At 44.5% G+C, this 24,866-nt stretch overlaps 1 protein-coding gene across 7 annotated transcripts in view; it reads right to left on the bottom strand.

Annotated features, from left to right (window-relative positions):
* Positions 1 to 24,866, bottom strand: part of HLCS (holocarboxylase synthetase) — a 241,208-nt gene that overhangs the window by 157,442 nt on the left and 58,900 nt on the right. For all 7 annotated transcript variants that reach the window (XM_032176144.2, XM_032176141.2, XM_058428068.1 and 4 more), the window contains exon 5: positions 23,079 to 23,261. In XM_032176144.2, coding sequence (XP_032032035.1) covers positions 23,079 to 23,261 — 183 coding nt within the window. The remainder of the gene's footprint in view (positions 1 to 23,078; positions 23,262 to 24,866) is intronic.

Here is a 24,866-nt window from a genome sequence, read left to right as displayed (position 1 = left end):
TTGAAATAAATCATAGACCTAAATATAAAACTACAAACCTTCTAAAATAAAATACAGGAGAAAACCTTTCTGACCTTGGCTAGGTAAAGTTTTTTTCAGATGGAACAAAATAAGCATGAACCATAAAAGGAAAAAAGTGATAAGCTAGACTTTATAAAAATTAAGAATATTAACAACTGCTGTTCTTGAAGAGATAATGCTGGCCAGGCATGGTGGCCCGCACCTGTAATCCCAGAACTTTGGGAGGCTGAGGTGGGCGGATCACCTGAGGTCAGCAGTTTGAGACCAGCCTGGCCAACATGGTGAAACCCCGTCTCTATTAAAAATACAAAAATTGGCCAGGCACGGTAGCATGCACCTGTAATCCCAGCTACTCAGGAGGCCGAGGCAGCAGAATTGCTTCAACCCAGGGGATGGAGGTTGCAGTGAGCTGAGATCATGCAACTGCACTCCAGCCTGGGCAACAGAGCGAGACTCTGTCTCAAAAAAAAAAAGAAAAAAAAGAGAGAGACAGAAAGAGAAAGAGAGATAATGCTAAGAACAGTGAAAAGACAAACAACAAACTGGGAGAAATTATTCTCAATTCTTACATCAGACAAAGGACTTGTATCCGGAATATAAAAAAGAAGTCTTAAAATTGTAAGACAACAAACAATTCAACTTAAAGCCTGAGCAAAAGAGCTGAATAGACACTGCCCAGAAGAAAATATTGGATCGCCAAAAGGGCATGAAGAAATGCTTGGCACCATTTGGCAACAGGAAAATGCAAATTAAAACCACAATTAGTTACCACTATACATCCACCTGAACAGTCAAAATTAAAAATTATTTTTAGCCCAGGAATTTGGGCCTGCAATGAGCTGTGAGCACACCACTGCATTCTGAACAGAGCAAGACCTTGTCTCCAAAAAAACAGAAAAAGAAAAAAAAAAACATTCCGGCCAGCCACAGTGGCTCATATCTGTAATCCCAGCACTTTGGGAGGCTGAGGCAAGAGGATTGCTTGAGCCCAGGAATCTGAGACCAGCCTGAGCAACATAGTGACACCCAGTTTCTACAAAAAATAAAAAAAAACAAAACTAGTCAAGAGTGGTTGTACACACCTGTATCCCAGCAATTCAGGAGGTTGAGGTGACAGGATCACTTGAGCCCAGGAATTCAAGGCTGCAGTGAGCCATGACTGTGCCACTGCACTGACAGCCTAGGCAACACAGCAAGATCCTGTCTCTTAAAAAAAAAAAAAAAGAATCTGACACTTTACAAGTGTTGGCAAAGATGTGGAGTAACTAGAACGCTCAAGCCCTACTGGTGGGAATGTAAAATGGTACAATGGCTTTGAAAAACAGTTGGCAGTTTCTTGTAAAGTTAAACACACACTTCTCATATGACCGAGAAATTCTACTCCTAGGTGTTTACCCAAAAGAAATGAAAACACATGTCCATACAAAGACCTGTATGTGGATGTTCATAGCAGCTTTACTCAAAACAGCCATAAATGACAGCATATCCATACAATGGAATACTACTCAAGAATAAAAAGTAATGGGTTACCTACACACCCAACAAGGACAAATCTCAAAAGCATAACACTGATCAAAAAAAAGACAAAGAAGAGTATCCAGTACACTATATGATTCCACTTAGATGACGTTTCAGAAAAGGCCAATGTAATCATCTGGTGATAGACAGTATATCAGTGATCGCCTGAGGCTCCAGGTTTAGGGATAGATGAGCACACGAGAACTGATTAAAAAGGTAACAAAGGCCGGGCGCGGTGGCTTACGCCTGTAATCCTAGCACTTTGGGAGGCTAAAGTGGGTGGATCACAAGGTAGAGAGATTGAGACCATCCTAGCTAATACAGTGAAACCCCACCTCTACTAAAAAAAAATACAAAAAATTAGCCAGGAGTGGTGGCAGGTGCCTATAGTCCCAGCTACTGAGGGAGACTGAGGCAGGAGAATGGCGTTAACCCAAGAAGCGGAGCTTGCAGTGAGCCTAGATCGCACCACTGCACTCCAGCCTGGGCGAAAGAGCGAGTCTCCATCTCAAAAAAAAGAAAGGTAAGAAAGGAATCTTTTGGAATACTGGAAATGTTCTGTATCCTGATTGTAAAGGTAATTACATGTAAAACATTTATCAAACTGTACACTAAAATGGGTGCATTTTCTTGAATATAGATCATAACTAAATAAAGTTGATTTTTTAAAAAAGCAAACAGCAACAAACCCATGCAACATTAAACAATACTAAGGCCCAGGAGACTCCATATTCACTAATGTCCAAATAACACCAATATCTCCACTTCTAAAGAGAGTAAATGCTTGAATCTGTATCTAGTGCAAATTCACAGAAGTGACTACTCTATGGTGGGTAAACACATTGCAGCATCTGCTACAGACGGAGTGCAACTAAGATCAGAAACCCATGTTATGCTGTGTCTCATCACTTTATTTCCTGATTGGAGGCAGCATCTTGTTCTCTTGCCCAGGCTGGAGTGCAATGATGTGATCATAGCTCACTGTAACCTTGAACTTCTGGGCTCAAGCAATCCTCCCACCTCAGACTCCCAAAGTGCTGGGTTTACAGGTATGGGCCACATCACTTTAGAGCGGTTCCACCCCTGTTACTTGTCTTATCTGCTAAATTTACCCAGCTAATAAGATTCAGTGTTGAATTCAAAATATTTCTTATGATCTCCATTTATGTTTTGGAGCTTCTTTTCCCAAGAAACACCAAATAACTGATCTTAACCCATAAAGGTTTTCTATGTCAGAGACACATTTGCCTTATTGTAAATAATTAGATTAGTTGTGCTTCAGTCATAACATCGTATGTTGCTAGGCAACCAGAAGTGAGTTAATCAGAAAATGAATCATCAGAGACATGGCACGCAATCTCCTTTTATGGGTGTCTTGTTCTTAAAACACTTTCAAGGAAACAGAAGCAAATATTTGTCTACTCGTACGGAATTTATACGACGCAACCCAATTCTTACTATTGGTATCTGACACGTAAAATATTCACAGGCAATTTCATGTTCTCTTGGTGTCTTCACTCACAGGACAAAGCCAGATGGCACAGCAAATCTTTATAATCAAAAGATGGCACTCCTGGGCCAGGCGCAGTGGCTCATGCCTATAATCCCGGCACTTTGGGAGGCTGAGGTGGGTGGATCACCTGAGGTCAGCAGTTTGAGACCAGCCTGGCCAACATGGTGAAACCCCATCTCTACTAAAAAACACAAAAATTAGCCAGGCATGGTGGTGGGCACCTGTAGTCCCAGCTACATGGGAGGCTGAGGCAGGAGAATCACTTGAACTCCGGAGGTGGAGGATGCAGTGAGCAGAGATCGCGTCACTGCACTCCAGCCTGGGGGACAGAGCAAGACTCTGTATGAAAAAAAAAAAAAATGGCACTCCTGAAGTAGGACTATTTTTTTTTCCTGACTTCATTTAAGGCAGGAATTGATCATCTGACAACCCTTGGGGTGGGCGTTTATTCAGCGTGCCAGTACCAAGCAAAGCGAGGCTCCATGCAGGTTTGCGAAGTGCCTGTCTGGGTGTCTGCGTGTGTGCACCTCCTCACCAGCCTGGTCCCTTACGCGGCAGCTTCTGTCTAGCCACACTGGTCCCCTGTGGTCTAACCAACCACTGCCTGACCTGTCCAGATTCCACACTGCACGGCACTGCACAGCGCTGCACCCTGGCATAAGTTCCCAAGACTGCTGCTTCCTGCTTCCCACCCTGTATTCTGCCACTAGCCCCAAGCACCGGCACGCAAAAGCGAATGGATCTGGAGGGCTTCCACCTTCCAGTGGCTTACTTTGCTGAAACCAGTCCATTTTCACAAACATCCAGGCTGACTGTCACTTAGGGACACCCTCGGGCCAAAATGAACCTGGAGATGTGGTTTATTTAGCCCACATTTTGAACCAGTTGCAACACTTAAAAATTGAGATATTTCATATCAAATTTCCTGCCTCTTTTGAAGAAGCAGCAACTCTTTCCACACAGCAGTAATGGGCTACAGCCGAGTAGCCACCCTCATTCCGTGGAGAACGCGCTCCAGCTGGCCCTATGTGTCCCCAGCAGCCAGCTGCACTCTGCGCCACCTCTCCTGCCCCCTCCCCTGACCTCTGGTTAGAGACCACTCATCTCAGCCCCAGCAGCAAGTCTGGAACCCATCCAGCCATCCTCCTCTGGGGCCCTGATGATGCATCCTTCCAGTTAGGTCCATTTTAACTCCCTAGACTGAGTCTAGTGACACTGACTCTCAGAAAAGAGGGGGACCATTTTGGTAGTTCCTCAAAAAGTTAAACAGAGGCCGCGCGCAGTGGCTCACGCCTGTAAACCCAGCACTTTGAGAGGCCGAGGCGGGCGGATCATGAGGTCAGGAGATCGAGACCATCCTGGCTAATACGGTGAAACCCCGTCTCCACTAAAAATACAAAAAAAAAAAAAAATTAACCGGGCGTTGTGGCAGGTGCCTGTAGTCCTAGCTACTCGGGAAGCTGAGGTAGGAGAACAGCGTGAACCTGGGAGGCAGAGTTTGCAGTGATGTGAGATCATGCAACTGCACTCCAGCCTGGGCGACAGAGCAATACTCCGTCTCAAAAAAAAAAAAAAAAAAAGTTAAACAGAGAAGGCCAGGTGCAGTGGCTCTCACCTATAATCCCAACACTTTGGGAGGAGCTGAGGTGGGTGGATCACCTGAGGTCAGGAGTTTGAGACCAGCCTGACCAACATGGTGAAACCCCGTCTCTACCAAAAATACAAAAATTAGCCAGGCCTGGTGGCGAGTACCTGTAATCTCAGCTACTGGGGAGGCAGAGACAGGAGAATCGCTGGAACCCAGGAGGCGGAGGCTGCAGTGAGCTATCACGCCATTGCACTCCAGCCTGGGCAACAAGAGCAAAACTTCGTCTCAAAAAAAAAAAAAAATTAAACAGAGAATTAATACATGACCCAGCAATCCCACTCCCAGGTATAAACCCAAAAGAACTGAGAGCAGGGACCCAGATATGTGTGTGCCAATGATCATGGCAGCATTATTCACAATAGCCAATGCTGGAAATTACCCAGGTGTCCCTCAATAGACAAATGGATAAACAAAATGTGGCATATACAATTAAGGGGTATTATTCAGCCAAAAAAAAAAAAGGTATGAAGTTCTGATACATATTATAACATGGATGGACCTTGAAAAGATTACGCTAAGGGAAATAAAAGCCAGACACAAAAGGACAAGTATTGTATGATGTCACTTGTATGAAACATCCAGAATAGGAAAATACATAAAAATGGAAAGTAGAACAGAGGTTACCAGGAGCCACGGGGAGAGAAGGGGAATTATTTATTCTTTGTTACAGAGTTTCTATTTAGGATGCTTAAAAAAAAAGTTTTGGGAATACAGAGTGAAAATGGTTGTAAAATAGTGTGGGTGTAATTTACACCACTGAATTGGAGACTTAAAGGTGGTTCTAACGGTAAACTTATTTTATATATATTTTATCACATAAAGAGAGAAAGGGAGAGAAGGAGTCAGGATCTCAGTCCCTTTACTCTCACAAAGCTCCCTGTGCTCTATGCAAGTAGCCCCCACCCCCCAACCCCCCGCCATCAATTAGCCCTGCAGACCAGGGGAGCGAAGGGACAGCTTGCACAGGCAACCGAGGGGTCTCGCAGTGCTCTCCTCGGGGTCCCTCCTTGCTGTCCCTGAGTATCACTAAGAGAGGCCACTCAAAGGACCTCTCAGAACAAAAGTCATTTCCAAGGTGACTTTCCACCCACTTCTGCTAAATGATTCAAGTTCTGCTTAGGCACCCACTTAGCTACAACAAGAGTATGAAAGCCACCACTTTCTGCACACCCATTCACTGCCAAGCACTGCTGGGTGCTGTGGACCCAAGATCCCCAGTCCATTCCAGGCGACACCTCTGCATCATTAGCACCATCCACAGCAGAAGAAACGGGACCCCAGACAGCATTAATAACTGCCCAAACCACACAGGCAGTATACCGCAGAGCTGGAATTTGAACCCATGAAACCAAATCTGTCTGGCTCCCAAATCCTTGCTCTAATTCCTATCCCACAGTCCTCACAAAGAGACCTACCTAACCCAAAATGCAGCAAATTAGGAAATGCCTATTTTCTACAAACAAAATGCTGATGGTATCACAAAGATATAAACTCAATATGCAACCATGAATAAACATAAAATGGATGTGTATGGCTCAGAGCTGGGGGTGGGGTAGGAGGGAAAAGGGCAGTGGGCAGGGGTGGCAACAGAGTGTTTGATAAGAAAAACTTGAATTTGGCGAGGTGTGGTGGCTCACGCTGTAATCCCAGCACTTTGGGAGGCCCAGGCAGGCAGATCACCTGAGGCCAGGAGTTTGAGACCAGCCTGGCCAACATTGTGAAACTCCGTCTCTACTAACAATACAAAAATTAGCAGGGCGTGGTGGTGGGTGCCTGTAGTCCCAGCTACTTGGGAAGCTGAGGCAGAAGAATCACTTAAACCCAGGAGGCGAAGGCTGCAGTGAGCCGAGATCGCAGGCCACTGCAACACTCCAGCCTGGGCGACAGAGCAAGACTCTGTCTTAAAAAAAAAGAAACTTGAATTTGAACCTTGAAGCTACCACCCTCTAGCTGTGTCTACTTAGAAAAGGCTGTGAGAGGACACTTTCACAAAGAAACAAAGGTTTTATCATGTAAGTGAGCTACTGCTGACCTCACCCCTATCTGGTTTCTGCAGGAAAGAGGTGCCATATTCACCAGGGTTCCATAATGGAAGGACTGTGGGCAGAGCTAAGAGAACCCAAGAGCAAGGAAGGGGTGGCAAAGTACTTCGAACCAGCAAGAGACTGAAGGAGCAAGAGGGGGAGCTGCTAATGGGAAATAATATTAATACCTTGACCTCTCTCAACTCCTGCCCATCAATCTCCTGCCAGTGCAGCCAGTGATGAGAAACATCCAGAGTTAGGAGCAAGGGAGCCCAGGGATGGGCCGGCCGGTGAACGGTCCAGGAGGCAGCACATCTGGCTGGGTGGGCTCGCTGGTTATGCGGCCCCTCTCACATCCAGCCCTGCACAATTCTGACTTAGTCCCAGCAACAACATGAATTTCTACACAGCCTGATCTAGCGACGAGCCCAAACCAGTTCTGCAACTCCAAAGGACTTAGGATTGACGTCATTGGCTATCTAACCCCTAGGAATATGAGTTCCTCCAGGGCTGAACTTGCCACAGGGCTTTCTAGATCCCCAATGCCTGGGACACAGTAGGCACTCAATAAATGTCTGTTAAGCGGTCTTCCTTTTATAATGTAAAGTGATAGCTCAGGCTCAGACGCTGAAAGGCCCAGGATTTACTGCATTTTTTTGTTACCTGCCAACTAGCGAAGACCACAAAAGGCTTGAGTGGAATAGTAAAAGCGGGGAGTGAGTAAGTCATTTCTAACAAGGCTGGTTTTATAGGCATCACACCTCCACCAAGCCAAATAGGCTCATTGTAGAGGCGGAATCTATTCTGTAAGTGCAGAGACCAAAGAGAAAGCCAGGGTCGGCTCTAACGGCGAGGGCGGCTCTACGGGGCAGCTCAGCCACCGCCTCCACAATAAGAGACGCGAAATTCCACTCACTGGGCTCCTGGGTGCGGGACTGACACCCGCAGGAGTCTCTGGGGCCTTCATTAAGCCTGCCCAAGGAAAATGCCCGCCATTTGTCTCAGCCCAACACAAACAGGCTTCTGACAGAGCAGGCAGCGTGGGGGTGGAGGGCATGGAAAACGCTGGGGCTGAGCCCTGGGGGCCCACAGGCAGCCCTGCCTGGTGCACCCAGAGGTGGCCCATCCTAGCCGACATGCACACCAACGTGACCGTTCACACATTCCCTTCCTTCTGATGCTGACATGTCCCCCTGCCCCACCATCCTCAGCTATTTGCCTGTTACCTGCCGGCCCCACCTGGGCCTCTTGTGGGGGCAGGGGACTCTGGCACGGGATCCTGCCCTCAGCTCTGCCACCACCAGCTGTGAGGCCGCAAGAGGCACTCCCTGGGCTGACCGCAGCTTCTTCATTTTTCTAATGAGAAAACAAGAACATCTCTCTCTGGCAAAATGGAGCTTCAAGATTCAATGTTTAGCCTCCACTGTTTAATTCTCAGTTGAAATTTTAACATCATGTTAGGATGCCAGGGTTAAAATATATGTTACCTGAAAAGACAGAAGCGGCCCCATATCAAGAGGCCAAGAGCTTTCTGCTCCAGGGCCTTATCTTAGCAAAGGTTCACTGATCCAACCAGCTGTCACCATGACACTTGGGAAAATCCAGAGAATCTCAGGGAACAACACCTGGCCAGGCCTGGCAGGAGAGAGGGGAGCGGCATCCAACACTGCCCTACTTGTGCAAGGAGAGGGCGGGTCTAAGCCCACACACTCAAGGCCGCGGTCTAAGAAGCTCCAGCTCAGAAGGTGCATTCGTTCATAGGAGAAAGGGGCTGACTGCCCAGTTTGTACACTGCAGAGTTTCTAAACCGAAAAGCGTTTTTAACAACACACAAAACAATTCCAACTTTTCTCTGAAACTCCATCTGGCCAGTTTCCTCCAGCACGCCCACAGCTGATTCTTCTAGAAACTGTTTAACATGATTGTTAAGAATAACCTAACAACCTGTTAGGTTATCCTGCTTTCCCAGAATACAGAGCTGGACTGTGCGAGCAGCCGCTCAGGCAGAGAGGTCTGTGCACTGCCGGCCTGTCCCTGGGGTCTCTCGAGGCTCTCAGTGCACGGGAGCCAAGAAAACAGCTCCCAATCCATTAGTGGGAAAAGCCAAAACACTTTGCAAGTGTCCAAATAAAATGCGCTTACTAAATGTCTACTATAAGCAAAATACTGGGAAAGGGACACAAAGATTAACAACATATGGTCCTTGCTTTCAAATCAGCTTGCATGACAGTTTAATGGGGAAAACAGGTATTTATACAAATAATACAACAACAGCACTTATACAAACCACCTAAAAAAATTCTTATGGAAGTGACTAGATCTAAGGTTCCAAGTCACAATACTTGAGTTAGGAAATTGCAAGAAAAAATTCAAATCCTATACCCGTGACATGATCATCAGTGGAATTTTCCTAGATCAGAGGGGTAGAATCCCTTTGTTGAGTATAAAAGATCAACTATTTGTCCTCATAGCATCTGGCTGTAAGATTTTTTTATGTTCTGTAATTTAAGACTTTTCTTTTAAGAGATAGGGTCTTGCTTGCTCAACATGCTCCTCAGGCTGGAGTGCAGTGGCGCGATCACAAACTCAACTCCCGGGCTCAAGAGAACCTCTCATCTCAGCCTCCCAAGTAGCTGGGATTATAGGTGCACACCATCATACCTAGCTAATTTTTTTTTTTTTTTTATCTTTTGTAGAGGTGGAGTCTCGCTATGTTGCCCAAGCTGGACTTCAACTGGACTCAAGCGATCCTCCCACCTCAGCCTCCCGAAGTGCTGAGATTACAGGCATGAGCCACTGCACCCGGCCAATTTAAAACTGAAAATCTTACTACTCTAAGAACTTTATACACATGTGCTTTATAAATGCTGGTTCATATGAAGATGGAATATCCCCCTCAACCCTGTAGGGTGATACACGGCCATACGGAACCATCACAAACTAGTAGGCTACTGCTTTTACTTCAAATAAAACAAATACTCCCAGGGCCAAGTAGAAACTAGAGCCATTCTCTTGACTACTCCTGGAAGCAAAGATGTCAAAGCCTCCAACTCTTAGAAACAACCCACAATAGGGTCTGGGCTTTGTGGTTTACTTAAAGGCAGTAACATTTGCATCGTCAAAACAAAAAAAAAAAGGCCCTCTTTATGAGGAAAATGTGGCAAAAGGTTTACCAGTGGTAAATCCAGGTGAAGGCTCCATGGGGCTTATAGGGTTGGTGTACAACTGTTTTACCTTTTCTTCAGTTCCAATTTTTTTTAACAAAAAATTGGGGGAGAAATAAAGGATTTTTCCCAGAAGCTTGAAAGGCCCTGCCAGCTCCTACATGAGCTGTAGATTTTTGCTGTGCTGTTAATCTTGGAATCATCAAAGAAACAGCCTTCATAAAGAATCAAAAAGCAAAACAGCAATGAAGAACACCTTCTAGCTTTTTGATCTGAACAAGCCTTCATGCTGCCTGTGCTGGGGAAGGGTTGCTGAACCATTCTGAGGCAAGAACACCTCCCTGAAAAACCACAGATTTCCATCCTCATGGAGCCGTCCCTCCGGAGACCCAGATCTTGTATGGCCCAAATGCAGGGCACACTTTCCCCGAGTACAAACCCCAGTGCGTTTCATGAAGCTGTTCAGTATATGCAGAATCAGTGCATTAATAACAGCTTATTGGCACCGAATGAAAAACACACAAGTCTTAATCTTAGGTCTTGAATTTTGTCCAGGTCCTACGTCATACCTGGCTGGAAGGGCTACAGCCGTAAGCATGCTTGGTGACTGGAGGCTGTGTAGTGAGACCTGAGTTTTGAAACCAGGATTGGTAGCTTAACAAAATTTACTGGTTGTAGAAAAAGTAAACTTGCCTCCGGGGAGGTGAGCTCAGCCTCACCATTCTGACAGCAGCCTCTGGTGGCCAGTTTAGTAAAAAGTGTTGGCTCTGATGCTGAAAGCTCGGACCTTCCCTTCTTAATGAAGGTCGCTGCAAGCAGACAGGCCATTCTAGGTAACAGCTGGAGGTGACTGGGGAAGCTGCAGAAATCCAAATGAAGGTGTGACTTTGGACCACGTAAATCACCAAGTCATTGGATGATCTGTCTCTTGCATTAAAAAAAGAAAATGAAGTACTCTCTTTCAAAAGTAGAAATATAAATAAAGAGAACTGTTTCAAAAGGGCTCGAGTCACAAGGCAGATAATACATACTCAGTTTGAAAGTAATCTCATTCCTTACTTGCATAGAAAGCCTTTAAATATTCAAGGAGCACGGATTCCCGAACAAAATAAAGCCCAGCCTGTCTGCTTTCTTACATAGCACCCCATGGTACACTAACTCCTATGTACTGAGTGCCGGAAATTCTTCCTGCGAAGTAAGGAATTGCTCCATATGGCAGAAACTTCTAGAAAATGCTGCAACCATTCATTCAGAGAACAAAATTAAATATTCCGGATTGTAGGTGAGGCCTGATTTCTAGTGCCACAGATTCACACCATTTCACTGGATATAAATAGAGGAATGATCAGAGGCTGACAGTTGGCTTCAAAGGCAGAGAGGGTAAGAAGGAGACGCCATCAGCTTCAAGCCAACTTCTTCGTAAGGTGCACTCTGTCCTCAGCCATCAGAGAACAATCTGGAAACAATCTGCTGAGCAGCTGCTCTCATCAACAAACTGTTTATTGTAAGAAAGTGGCTGGGTCAAAGGCCAAACATCAACCCGAGCTGAAAGCATACAGAGCAAAAATCAATACCGTCCCTGCTAAAGAGACCGAGGACTATAACATGCAGAAAAGAGAGGGTGAGGAACTCATGTTTAGTTCTGAAAGAGTAAGAGTTGGAACAAAACCCCCATATTTCAACATTCAGGGTTCTTCTGCATATTATTCCAACTGACGACTTGCTGATATTTGCAGAATGGCCTTGTAATGGGGGCTAAAATGTGGCATTCAACAGGGACATAGAAATCAACTTTGCCCAAAAAGTTACAGGGGTTAACATCAGTTGTTTCTCTCTCACATTTGTTTTGCAACAGGACCAACGTGCTCATTATACACATGTGCTTATTATACACAATGCACAGATACTACAGTCCATCTTTAAATATGTCTAATTGGAAACTGGAAGGCTAACTGGACATGAGATTATATGAAGAGATTGTTTCATTTTAGGTATGACAGTGGAATTGTGATTATGTTTTTAAACAGAGCTCATATCTTTCAGAGACACATCCTAAAATATTTGCAGATGAAAGAATTGAAACGGTATCTGGGAATTCCTTCCAAATAATACTGGCGGAGAAGTGGGTAGAAAGAAGTGAAATAAGATTGGCCATAAATGCATAACTGTAAAGCAGAGTGATGAGTACAGAAGAATTCACTCATTATTTATATTTACTTTTGTATATTTGAAATTTTCTATGAAATGTTTGCTTTTACTTGTGTGTAAAGTTCAACAGTTACTTTGAAAGAAAAAAAGTTTTCTTAAATATAAGAAAAGTATTAACCTACCGAGGCAAATTAATTAAGCATGTGCCATGGTATTGCTAGGTATCCAATTTAACGTTTTTGAGCAATGTCCGAGATACAGGTTGTTATGTCCTGAGTTGAACGATGGAGAAGTAGAAAGAGATGCTCAAAGTGTTCCCACTGCATACGTGCTCCAGCAAGCCAGAATGTGACATAGAAATAGATAAGACGGTTTCCTATGGTTTAATTGCAGTATGGGGCACGAGGACATACGTGAGCTGCTAGGAAAACCCAACTGTCATAAATAATCGGGACCAAGTTGTTAAAAGACAAGTTAGCACACAAATTTTGAAAATACAATTTCTTTGTAAATTTGAGGCTGCTATATAGTGTATTGATAATTCTTAACAGTAAAATTAGAGAATTAGTCTGAAATAAATAAAAATAAAGCAGATAGCAAAACATTCTTTCATTGTGCTGAAATTAACTGTGAAGATGTATGTATGATTTTAACTTGTTCCAATATAAAGATGAAAATGGTAATAATCACAAATTCTTAGAAAAGGATGCATTCAAGGGAACTGCTTAAAAAGTTAAAAAAAATTTTTTTTAGTCTACTTGCTTTGCCAAGACCAGCATAAATACTGCAGGGAGTCCTGGAAAGGATGAGAAAGGTCATCTTGTCTACCCTCCCTCCCAACAGAACAGAGAAGGGCTTGGTCATGAGAATCTGGTGACCCACCAGGCACGGTAGCTCATACCTGTAAGGCCAAGTACTTCTTTGGGAAGCTGAGGCAGAAGAATTGTCTGAGCCCAGAAATTTGAGACCAGTTTGGGCAAAAAGTAAGACTCCATCTCTACAAAACATAAAAGTAAATTAGCCGGGTATGGCAATATGTGCCTGTAGTCCCCGCTACTTGGGAGGCTGAGGTGGGAGATTACCTGAGCTCAGGAGTTCAAGGCTGCAGTGAGCCATGATCGTGCCACTGCACTCCAACCTGAGTGACAGAACGAGACCCTGTCTCAAGGAAAAAAAAAAAAAAAAGACACCCACCCTAGTGGGAAGGTAGGGCAGAGATGGGGATGGTTAATGGATGCAAAAAATAAAAATAAATAAGAAGAATGAATAAGACCTAGTATTTGATAGCACAACAGGGTGACTACAGTCAATAATAATTTAATTGTACATGCTCGAATAACTAAAAGAATATAATTTGTTTGTAACATAAAGGATAAATGCTTGAGGAGATAGGTACCCCATTTTATATGATGTGATTATTATGCACAGCATGCCTGTATCAAAGCATCTCATGTATCCCATAAATGTATACACCTACTATGTACCTATTAAATTAAAATAAAAAATTTTTTAAAAGCCATCTACCCAGACAAACTCATTTGGCCAATCTGAGACACTACACCTAACCCCATCACAGAAGGAAAAAATACACAGAGCAAAACCTTCAAAATTATAGACCTTTGACCTTTAAAGCATCTTATGAACTAAAAAGCTACAGAAAAACTTAAATCCTGAAATGTATCAAGGTTGCTTATGAAAAGTAATCTAGACAATCCTAGGCAGAGTCAGGCTATCCCTCCATCCCCAAATTAATCATCATTTTTTAATTTATGAAACTACTGTTTGATGTTTCTTTTAAAAGGTGTATTTTCTTATTTACGGAAATTAAAAACAGGAAGAGGGATCAGTGATGCCACCATTCAATCACGCTTCAGTGAACTGCTCTATGTAGGATTCATTTTTGTTCAGAGAAGAGAGCAACTTACCAAATGTTTACCTAGGGCATACAAAGGCATACTCAGTAAGTTTTCTGAGAAGAATATTCACTTTCGACCGGGCACAGTGGCTCACGCCTGTAATCCCAGCACTTTGGGGAGCCGAGGCAGGCGGATCACAAGGTCAGGAGTCCAAGACCAGCCTGACCAACATGGTGAAACCCCGTCTCTACTAAAAATACAAAAACTAGCTGGGCGTGGGGGTGTGTGCCTGTAATTCCAGCTACTCAGGAGGCTGAGGCAGGAGAATCGCTTGAACCCGGGAGGTGGAGGTTGCAGTGAGCCGAGATCGTGCCACTGCACTCCAGCCTGGGTAACAGATTGAGACGCCGTCTCAAAGAAAAAGAAAAAGAAAAAAAGAATATTCACTTTCAACTTTAATTTTAATTTTTTAAACTTTTCCTTAATGCATGTAGGAGGCACGTTGATTTAAACTAAAAGTTTTTACAGACCAATGGCTCAGGAAAGTCTCATGGTGGGTGAAACTGACAAGGGTCCTATGATACACATGTTCAGGACCCAGCGATCTAGCTGACTGCTGGTGGGCAACGCTGTTCTCCTTTCGCTCACACCCAGAATGTGAATCTCAGCCTCGGAGGCGCAGCAGCACAGTGCCAAAGCAGCCCTCCTCTTCACCCACAGCCCCTGTCCCCCCGCACTCAGACACACATGCCAGAGACCCACCAGAGACACAAACACCTACACAATAAAATTGTGCTGTGAACCTCGTTGTGTCAAGGGAAAGTGCATTTCCCTTTTACCAGAAATCTCCAGACCCGCTACTCTTAAGTCTTCCCTCACTCTCAGGGAGAAATGACTCCTCCACAAAGGCATGTTCTATCTCAGCAATCGTAAGTTTTTTTGTACTTCTGGTTAAAACAGACATATGCACTTAAATAAATAAATATATAAATGTATATGCATATATATTATCATAACTATATTATTCATACGGTTGAAATTTTAAAAACTCAAATACCCTTAAAAGTATCGATTAAAACAGACTGTTTTTTTAAATTAAAGCCATGTTCCTCGATTCACGAAATAAAATTTGAGTTACAGAATTTTTTTGTAAGGGACAGTAGCTCCAATGATCAATGAGAACTGAAATTATAGTCTTTAACTCCAATATTTCTTTTTTAGAAAAAAATATTTATTTTAATCGACAAGTAAAAAATATGTACATTTCCGGTATACCACATGATGCTTTGATACATGTGTATGTTGCAGAATGGAAACTCCAATATTCCTTCCACTGATTCTATTATTAAACCAAAGCCTAAAAACATTTTAAGAAAGAAAATACCCACGACACCAGCAGAGGGATAATGTAGAATTGTACTGGAAACATGTAGTACCTGGATAGCTGTGTGGCCAAACTCGGCACGCAATACCTAGGGAGACGCAGCCACACACAGGCAGCTACAACAAAACGAAGAAATTGGGAAGGTCTCTCAGAAAAAAGGAGTCTTCCCTTCTTATCTCCAGGAGCAAGTGCCTGAGGGACAGACAGACGGACTAACCTTGGCTGAGTTTTCCTGCTTTCACGAGGCAGCCCACGAAATCTCCTGGCGCTGCCCAGCATGAGCCGAGCTCCAGCACAGGAGCGCTCTCCTTGCACCCCAAGTTGTTTCTCCCCTTACCACCCAGGCGGGGGAAATGGGGGATTCAACACCACTCAGGTCCACAAACTGCCTGCCAGTTTTGAAACCCCAGAAACACTATAAACATTTTTCCAAGACAGTCAGTGCAAATCTCCGGGCGGCATTCTCAAATCATTAGCATGCATGGAAACAAAATGTGCTCCCCAGCGATAATTCACATCCCAAGAACTGAAGGAGAACATTTATCAAATGGGATTCGGGTCTCAGACCCCGACATTCCTGAGCTGACACCGCCAGCTCCGCGGCCCGGGAGCGCCAGACTCAACGGTTCCGTCATCGCGGTGCCCCACCGCCGAACCCACCTCCGGCTCTGGTCCTTGGCCCTGCACCTGATCACAGGAGCCCTTTGATCATGCTCTCTAACCCGGCACCAGTATGGGCTCATTCTTAGGATGTGTTTTTTGAACTTCAGAGACAAAAATCCGCGCGTGAGAATGTTCTAAGCCCTTCTGGAGATAGTCTCCACCGACTTCCCTGGGAGGTGAGGCCAGAATCCGTACTCGCTCACACATGGCAGCTATTAGGAAGCCCGGGTAGGAGACAAAAAGCATGTGGTCTTGGAGGATTTTTTTTATTCCAAAAGAGGCCGTTTCTCATCCACAAGTTTGTGACTGCATAATCGGTGGGTATAAATGGACGGAGGAAAGAAAACCGTGCTTCTTAGACGGGATGCTATCCCAAGAAGGAAAGTGCTGAGCGGGAATGTTCCGTCGGCCTCTGAGACCTTATCATCCCTTCCCCAGGCCAGACAGCAAAGACCGCAATGCACAGAAGCCAGACTCGTCACAAAACCAATTAAACGTGGAAAACAACAAAAGCGTTTGTGCAGATTTCCCACAAGCACACATCTCTGCCCCGGGTATTTACTCTGCAGGCGCTGCTTTGAGACACACTTGTGGAAACAAGATTCAAGTAAAAAGACAGGACACACAGTAGCTGAAAAGCCTTCTTCCCACAAAAATAAAACATTCTAAAGGGAGCACAGGAAAACCCCCCAAGTATGATTTCTTTTGCAATTCAACGTCAAAACCCATCATGTCGCCTTTTGCCATGGGTATTATGTTTGATAACAGGAAGTCAGTCAAAATGAACAAAAAATTTCCAGGGTAGGTGAAGGGCAAAGGAAGAAAGAAAGGAGAGAAAGAGGTATATGAAAGACCCTTAAAAACATTCATAGCTATAAAAGCTTTTAAATGTTTGCTTTAATCTGCCAGCTGCCTTTAGCCGGTGCCGTATTGTAAAACAGCCGCACAAGACCACAGCAGCCACATGTCAAAAGCTATTCAAGGTGCACCTGGAATTCTGACTTCCTCTCTAATTTGGATCTCTAAAAATTATTTTTAAGCTGTATTTTAAAGTTATGCCCAAAGCTTCACCCTATCTTTACATTCGAGACTCAGAACTAGGATTAAAAATAGGAGAAGGGGAGGACTCCACATCAAGTACTATGCTAAAAAATGGCAGGCAAAGATTTTTTTTAAGTGGAGAATTCTAATTAACTCATTAGAAAAATACATGAAGCCGGGTGCGGTGGCACACGCCTGTAATCCCAACACTTTGAGGGGCTGAGGCGGGTGGATCACCTGAGGTCAGGAGTTTGAGACCAGCCTGACTAACATGGTGAAACCCTGTCTCTACTAAAAATACAAAAATGTGATGGGCACCTGTAATCCCAGGTACTTGGTAGGCTGAGGCAGGAGAATCGCTTGAACCTAGGAGGCAGGGGTTGCAGTGAGCAGACATCGCGCCACTGCACTCCAGCCTAGGCGACAAGAGCAAGACTCCATCTCAAAAAAAAAAAAAAAAAAACAGAAACGAAAAATACATAAGCCTCTTCACTGTCCTGTACGCCAGCTTCCTCTCCCGGGGGCAAGGACTCCTTCCCCGCCCTGCCCTACTTATCAGTGTCACTGTGAGACCCAAAGGAGATGGCGACACAGGTAAAAAAGCTTGGTTAACTCGAACACATGCCACAAAGATGAGGAATTATCCCTCGTTTTCCAGAAACTTCTGCAGCAAGGGCTTGTACTTAGTAGGCACACAGATGTTTGCTACATGAAGGGGCCAGTTAGAGAAGGAGGAACAACTGTGTGGTATGTATGACTGAGTCTAAGTTTCTTCATAAAGCTACCAACGTCTGAAAAGCAGCTCCCTCTCAGTATGTTCATGTATATCAAATCATCATGCTGCAAACCTTAAGTATATACAATTAAAAAAAAAAAGTAACATAAAGGACTTCCCAGAGTAGAAGGGCCTGTACCTGTTTTTTGATATATTTACAAGTATCTAAACTATCCTTACCAACAAAACCTGCTTTTTATGGGGGGAAAATGTTTCAAAGTAAAAATTCAGAGTTAAATCAAAATGAAATGTCATAACTAGTTTTTGTTTTTAAATACGTATTATCCATTCCACAACTCCCCACTACCAAAATCACACAAACACACCTCATGGTGATTTTGCCCAATTATTTCAGTAACAAACTCAGTTGTCACTTCTTGCGACAGCTACATTTTGATCCCAACTGGACACAGGACCCCTGCTAAAAGTCCAGCCGGCTTCTATTTCTCGGGTCACCTACACACTGTTAGCCACCGTTGGCCACGATGAACACCCACAAAGTTCCCAAGCTTTTTCATTTTGGAAAAATTCTTGTGCTCCCCAGATCCTAAGCGGATGTCCCAGGCTACGGGAGCAATGCACAAGCTCTCTAGTTCCCCAAGGTAAAGGTGCCAACCTTCCCGGGGGTGGCACATCCCACCTTCTTCTGCTTCCTCTGACCTCACTGGGAGGGATCAAAAGGGATCCGCTGGCAGGCAACTCTGCAGGGGTGGAGGGTGGGGGGCTGGCTCTGCCCCACACACAGGTTCAGGTCCCAGACGGTCCTAACCCACCAGCTGCCCCTCCCAGTGAGACCCTGCAGAGCGTGGCAGCCTATGCTCTTTCTTTCTGCCATTGCTCTGGCAGAGATAAAAAGGAAAATGGAACCCAGAGAAACAGAAACAAGGCAGCTAGCTTCTCAACTGGGAAAGAATTATGTTTTCTCTAGAACATCAGATTTGACAGAAAATAAAATCTATTAAAATGTTTCTATAAAATATAAAAGAATTATGTTTTTTCTGGTGTTCTGTAAGGGAAAGGATTGTGTTTCTTCTATAAAATCAGTGTCTCTCAAAAACATTCATGTCCCAGCACAGTAAAGATGTACTGCTGCTAACTGCCTGTCACCCACTGGTAGCGGGAAGATGTGGTGGCCACCAGGTGATCTCACCCAGGACACCCCACAGTGAGCCACGTGGTGTATCAGTCTCTCATCTACCAACATCTGCAGAGATGAAGCCATGGAGAGGTCCCCATATATATGGTCTTGGAGAAACAGTTCAAAGGGCTCTGCCAAGAAACTGGAACATCCAAGCAGGGGTAGGGCACCCAGGGGTACCTTCTACCCACAGAAGCAAAGGGACAGCTTCAGCTCGGAGGCCCCCACACACCAACTCAGAGCTCACAGTTAACCCTGGGAGTCACAGCTGCCACAGACCATGAGCAAGAGTCATGTGTTTTACTATCAAAGCAAATCCTTTCTAAATAATATGTCAAATATTAATATTAACCAAAGTATCAACACCTATGAGATTCCCTGCCTTTTAACATTCAAGTGTGACCATGTGTGAGATGCCTTCAAAGTCCAATGACACGCAGTCATTTGTTTTTAGTTTTTAATAACTAATTTGGCTCATTATAAAATAACTCATAACAAATAACCAATTTGGCTCATTATAAAATAACTAATAACAAATAACCAATTTGGCTTATTATATATAATCATTATAGAAAATTTGGAAAATACAGAGAAAGTTTTAAAAGATTATTAAAATCACCCTTAAGCACTCCACCAGAAATAAGTCCTATATATACCAGATTTCCTTCCAGTCTTGTTTCTTTTTTTTTTTTTTTTTTTTTTGAGACAGGGTCTCACTCTGTTGCCCAGGCTGGAGTGCAGTGGCGCAATCTTAGCTCACTACAGCCTCAACCTCCCTGGCTCAGGCAATCCTCCTGCCTCAGCCTCCTGAGTAGCTGGGACTACAGGTATGCGCCACCATGCCTGGCTAATTTTTGTATCTTCTGTAAAGAATACGAAATTCTGCCAGGTTGCCCAGGCTGGTCTCGAACTCCTGGGCTTGAGCGATCCACCTGCCTCAGCCTCCCAAGGCATTGGGATTACAGGCTTGAGCCACTGCACCTGGCCCAGTCTTCTTTCTACGGAGACAGGTGCGTGGTAAACGTGTGTTTGTGTGTTTGTTTTATGGTTTAACTTTTTGTCATTTTGCTGAGACCCAAATTTCAATCCTGTTCCTGGGAGGTTCAATTAAACGTGAAAGCCTTGGTCGGAGGAAGCCCAGCTCAGCTGCCCACAGCCTGCACCTCAGCCAAGCCCTGCTTCCTCTTGGTGTCGTGCACAGTGACGCTGATGGAGTCACACATGACTGGGTTTTATAGTGGGAATCACACGCTACCATGGTGTTTGGGTATCGATGAAGGTCTCAGAGCACATCCTTCACAAATGCCAAGGGCTGACTGTCGTTGAGGTGAGTGTTTTTTCTCTTTGGGTCTTGGTGCTATTCTTTCCAGTTATATCACAGTAACGGAGAAGCACATAAATCTTCTGCGCTATTCGTCATAAAGAGCAAGTGTCAAGGCACCAAACTGTGTAAACACAGCTGGTACGCAGTAAAACTATTTAGATAACTAGCGTATTTATTTTGTTCTTTCATATCCCATAGTATAATAGTACCTAGGACACAGTAAACGTTGAATGAAAGATGAATATTATTAACTGGGACATTGAAATAATTTCTGCAGACCCAAAAGAAAGTGCCACCAATATAATGGAAAACTATAAAATTATACTATGTGAAACTGATATAGACAGAAAAAAATTAAATCTCTGAAGAACAACTTTATAGTTCTAGGGTCCTGCATGCGACGCAGCCTAGCTCAGCAGCGACACCCTGTGGTGAGAGATCTTTGATTCCCAGCAACAAAGTATCTTGCAGGGCACAGGAAGCAGAAAGCCAGCCCAGGCATCCAATCTCTAAGGCAGGCGATGAGCCAAATGGACGGGCAGGATTTAGCAGATGACTGAGTGCCAATATCCTCTCCATGGAACTTAATTCCATAAGGATGACTGAGATCTGTTAAGTAGGGATGCCAGAAAGAAAACCAAATACCAAGTACAAACCCAATTCCATTCCCAGTCTCTGTGGTCCAGATCTATAAATACTGACCCATAGCATAGTGACTAGATGCAGGAGGAATTCAGCTGCCTCCGGAAAGACCATCTCAGGCAGTGCATATCCACCTTCAAATTCATTTGCACCATAATCCTTTAGAGAACTCGTATTCCAAGAAAACATCATATAAAACCTTGAATTCTGCCATTTCCTTCTACAGCAGATTCAAGGACACCTAAGCAGAGTTTAATAAACATTAAGAGGCCGGGTGCACCACGCCTACAATCCCAACACTTTGGAAAGCCAAGGCAGGCAGACTGCTTGAACTCAGGAGTTCAAGACCAGCCTGGGCAACATGGCGAAACCCTGTCTCTATAAAAAGTATTAAAAATTAGCCAGGCATGGTGATGCACACCTGTAGTCCCAGCTACTCGGGGAGCTGAGGTGGGAGGATCACTTGAGCTTGGGAGGTGGAGGCTGCAGTAAGCCATGATTGCACCACTACACTCCAGCCTGGGCAACACAGCAAGACCCTGCCTCAAAAACTAAAAATAAACATTAAGAAATGAGGATATGTACAACATACACGTACTCATTCTATTCCTTGGGCTCCCAAAGTAAAGCAGAATTCAGTCAGAAATAAGCAGCTGAGAGGAAAGTAGTCCACAGCACAGATATCCAAGAAAATCAACAAGGCCAAGTGGAGGGCCCACAATGGGAAGTGAACATTTCTGAAAATAATTATTTTCCAAAGTTATTATGTAATAAGGGGCTTAGTAGGGAGTGTCCACGTATGTGTATACAGAGCAAATATTTGCTTTAATCGTGTTCAAGCATTTCATTCCCAAAGTTTGTGAAAGGGGAAATCAATACTCCGTCAATTGATCAATGAACAGGTGAAAAAGTATCACCTCCCACTGCCCCAGGCTGTTTAAAAAACTGGAAGGACAAAAATGTGAAGCATCTGTTGTGTGCTTGAATGTAAGCAGACACATGATACAAAGCCCTGACGTGGGTATTTCAGGTTATACTCATCCTAAATACACCAGAAATGCCAAGAGTTCCAAACTTCCACTCACAGGAGAATAACCTGGGGCAGGGCCACTCTTCCTATCCACTGCTCTGTCCAAGAGTCCAGAGGTCAAGTCCGAAGACCAGCATGATCAGAACTTCGAGAAAGGGCAAGGAGCTCTGCCAAGGGCAAGGCCAGGCCACCTCACTCCCGGACCTCCCCAGCTGGGAGCCTCAGAGCAGGCACTCGCTAAGGTAGCCAGCCCCAGCCCTCCATCCCCAGGAAAAGACTGACAGAGAAGGTCTAGGGGAGTGGCAGTGCGCTCAGATTTTCTATCTGTCTTCTCAAAGTGAGCCCATCACACCCAGATAGCTCATAGCTCTGCTCTCCTCCAAAAACTAAGGGACACAGTGTAACACAAAAGAAAGTGCCTCCTTTTTAAAAAATGTTGGGATGAGAGGTATAATTTGTTCGTTTCAAGAGAAAGCAGGTAAGTTTAGTGTTTAAAGTCACCTAGACTATTGGGTGTTTGCAGAAACTACATGGTTATGTCATTCAACTCACAAATCTGTCTGTTCAGAGAAGACAGCAGAAATAGACAAAATAATTTGTCACAATGACTATGAAACTGATAGTATGGCCAAGCAGGGAGATTAGCAAGAACATACACCTGGAGAATCTGGCGACCTGCCCAAAACCAGGTATCAATCACAGGCAGCAAGTGCAGGCACGGGCCAAGAGAATTCCTGAACACATTCTCAGCTCCGTGGGCATTTTCCTGTTAGACACGACTCACAGACGTGAAACCCAGAGTGCTGTTGCCACAAGATGGCAGACATTAGCACAAATGTGATTGTTCCAAAGATCTGCTGAAAGCGGCTCAAATCAAAACAAATGTTTTCAATTTATAAAATTAGTTTCTGAATATACTCTTGACACAGGGACCCTCTTCCCCCTAACGTGGAAAGGGCCACACCTGCAGACTTAACACCTTTCTAAACTGCTAGTTGTCCCTCTCTTATATATAATCCTCCCCCAACAAAATGAATATTTGCACATCTTGAAGATGATTTCCAAATCCGAAGTCAAAACAGAAATGAAAAATCAAAACCAACCAAAATAAAACAATTAAGGCAACGGGTCGCCACTGTGAAGAGGGCCACGTCGCAGCACGCTCTGCCCAGCTAAGCCCACAACTCACCTCCGCAGCTGACAGCAAGTAAAGAGGAGTTAAGGCAGGAACTTGTTTCATGTCACAGCTGAGGCCAAGGGTTGTCAGAATCTCTCTAAGGACTTCGTATCTTCTAAAATTGCTTGACTTGAGCAAGTTAAAATCTTCTGGAGTTTGCACTATGTCGGAGCTGGGAGGTAGTTCTAAGTGCACCTGAAGGGGAAAGATAGCACTGTGTAAACTGGGGGCACTCACAGGCAATAAGAAAAACAGTTTCTTTTTTCTTTTTCTTTTTTTTTTTTTTTTTTTAATTTAGAGACAGGATCTCATTATGTTGCCCAGGCTGGTCTTGAACTCCTGGGCTCAAACGATCCTCCTGCCTCAGCCTCCCAAAGTGCTTACATGTAAAACCCCCAAAGGGATTACATGTATGAGCCACCACATCTGGCCAAAAAATTTCTTTACCAGTTTTCTTCTCCAAGTGAGCACATCACACCCAGATAGCTCATAGCTTTGCTCTCCTCTGAGAATTAAGGGACACAGTATAACCCACAAGAAAAAACTTGAACATGAATAATTATCAATAGCATATAAACTCTGAAGCTGAATATCTGGAAAGTCATGGCCAACAAGAAAACCATTCCAAAGAGCCTATTCAAATTGTGGTTGTCAGGCTGAGAGGCCATGGTGGAAATGACCCTGGACAGTCATCATCTCTCTCCAGGTACTGATGTTCCACACTCATCAGTCATATGACCTTCCGCAAGTTACTTGGTTATAGGAACAAAATATCTAGGGTCGGGCGCGGTGGCTCACGCCTGTAATACCAGCACTTTGGGAGGCTGAGGCGGGCAGATCACCTGAGGTCGGGAGTTCAAGACCAGCCCAACCAACATGGAGAAACTCCGTCTCTACTAAAAATACAAAATTAGCCAGGCGTGGTTGCACGAGCCTGTAATCCCAGCTACTCGGGAGGCTGAGGCAGGAGAATCGCTTGAACCCAGGGGCAGAAGTTGCAGTGAGCTGAGATAGCACCATTGCACTCCAACCTGGGCAACAAGAGTGAAACTCCATCCCCAAAAAAAAGACCTAGAAAGACAGTTGTGCTGAAAACCTAATTGCTAGTGAGTTCAGGGAGGCAAATGGGTCATGCTGGAAACTTCCATTTTGCCTATTAGCCATAACTAGAAAACAATACCTAGGAAGAGAGCAGCCTTATTCATCGTTTTAAGAGAGTTGGCAGGAGGCTGGGCATAGTGGCTCACACCTGTAATACCAACACTTTGGAAGGCCCAAGATGGGAGGACTGCTTGAGCCTAGAGGAGTTTCAGACCAGCCTGGACAACATAGTGAAACCCTGTCTCTACAGAAAATACAAAAATTAGCCAGGCGTGGGTGGTGAGGCTGTAGTCCCATAGTCCCAACTACTTGGGAGGCTGAGCTGGGAGGATCCCTTGAACCCAGGAGGTTGAGGCTGCAGTTAGCCATGATTGTGCCACTGCACTCCAGCCTGGGCAACAGAGTGCGACCATTAAAAAAAAAAGAGAGAGAAAGAGAGAGAGAGTTTGCAGGAATTCAAAACAGCAGGTCCTTGAATAATGTTGTTTCACTCAAAGTCATTTTGTTATGATGTTGATGAGGGGAAAAAGAAATCACTTCCCAGCCGGGGCCACTGTCTGTGGGTCCGCACACTCTCCCCATGTCTGCATGGGTTTTCTCTGTTTCTCCATTTTCCCCCCACATCCCCAAGCTGTGCACATTAGGTGAACCGATGCGTCTACGTGGTCCTGATCTGAGCAAGTGTGAGTACAGGTGTGA

This window comes from Hylobates moloch, unplaced genomic scaffold, assembly GCF_009828535.3.
Source record: "Hylobates moloch isolate HMO894 unplaced genomic scaffold, HMol_V3 SCAFFOLD_14, whole genome shotgun sequence".
Classification (NCBI taxonomy): Eukaryota; Metazoa; Chordata; class Mammalia; order Primates; family Hylobatidae; genus Hylobates; species Hylobates moloch.
The sequence above is the reverse complement of the archived record's forward strand: the minus strand, read 5'-3'. Positions and strand labels throughout refer to the sequence as shown.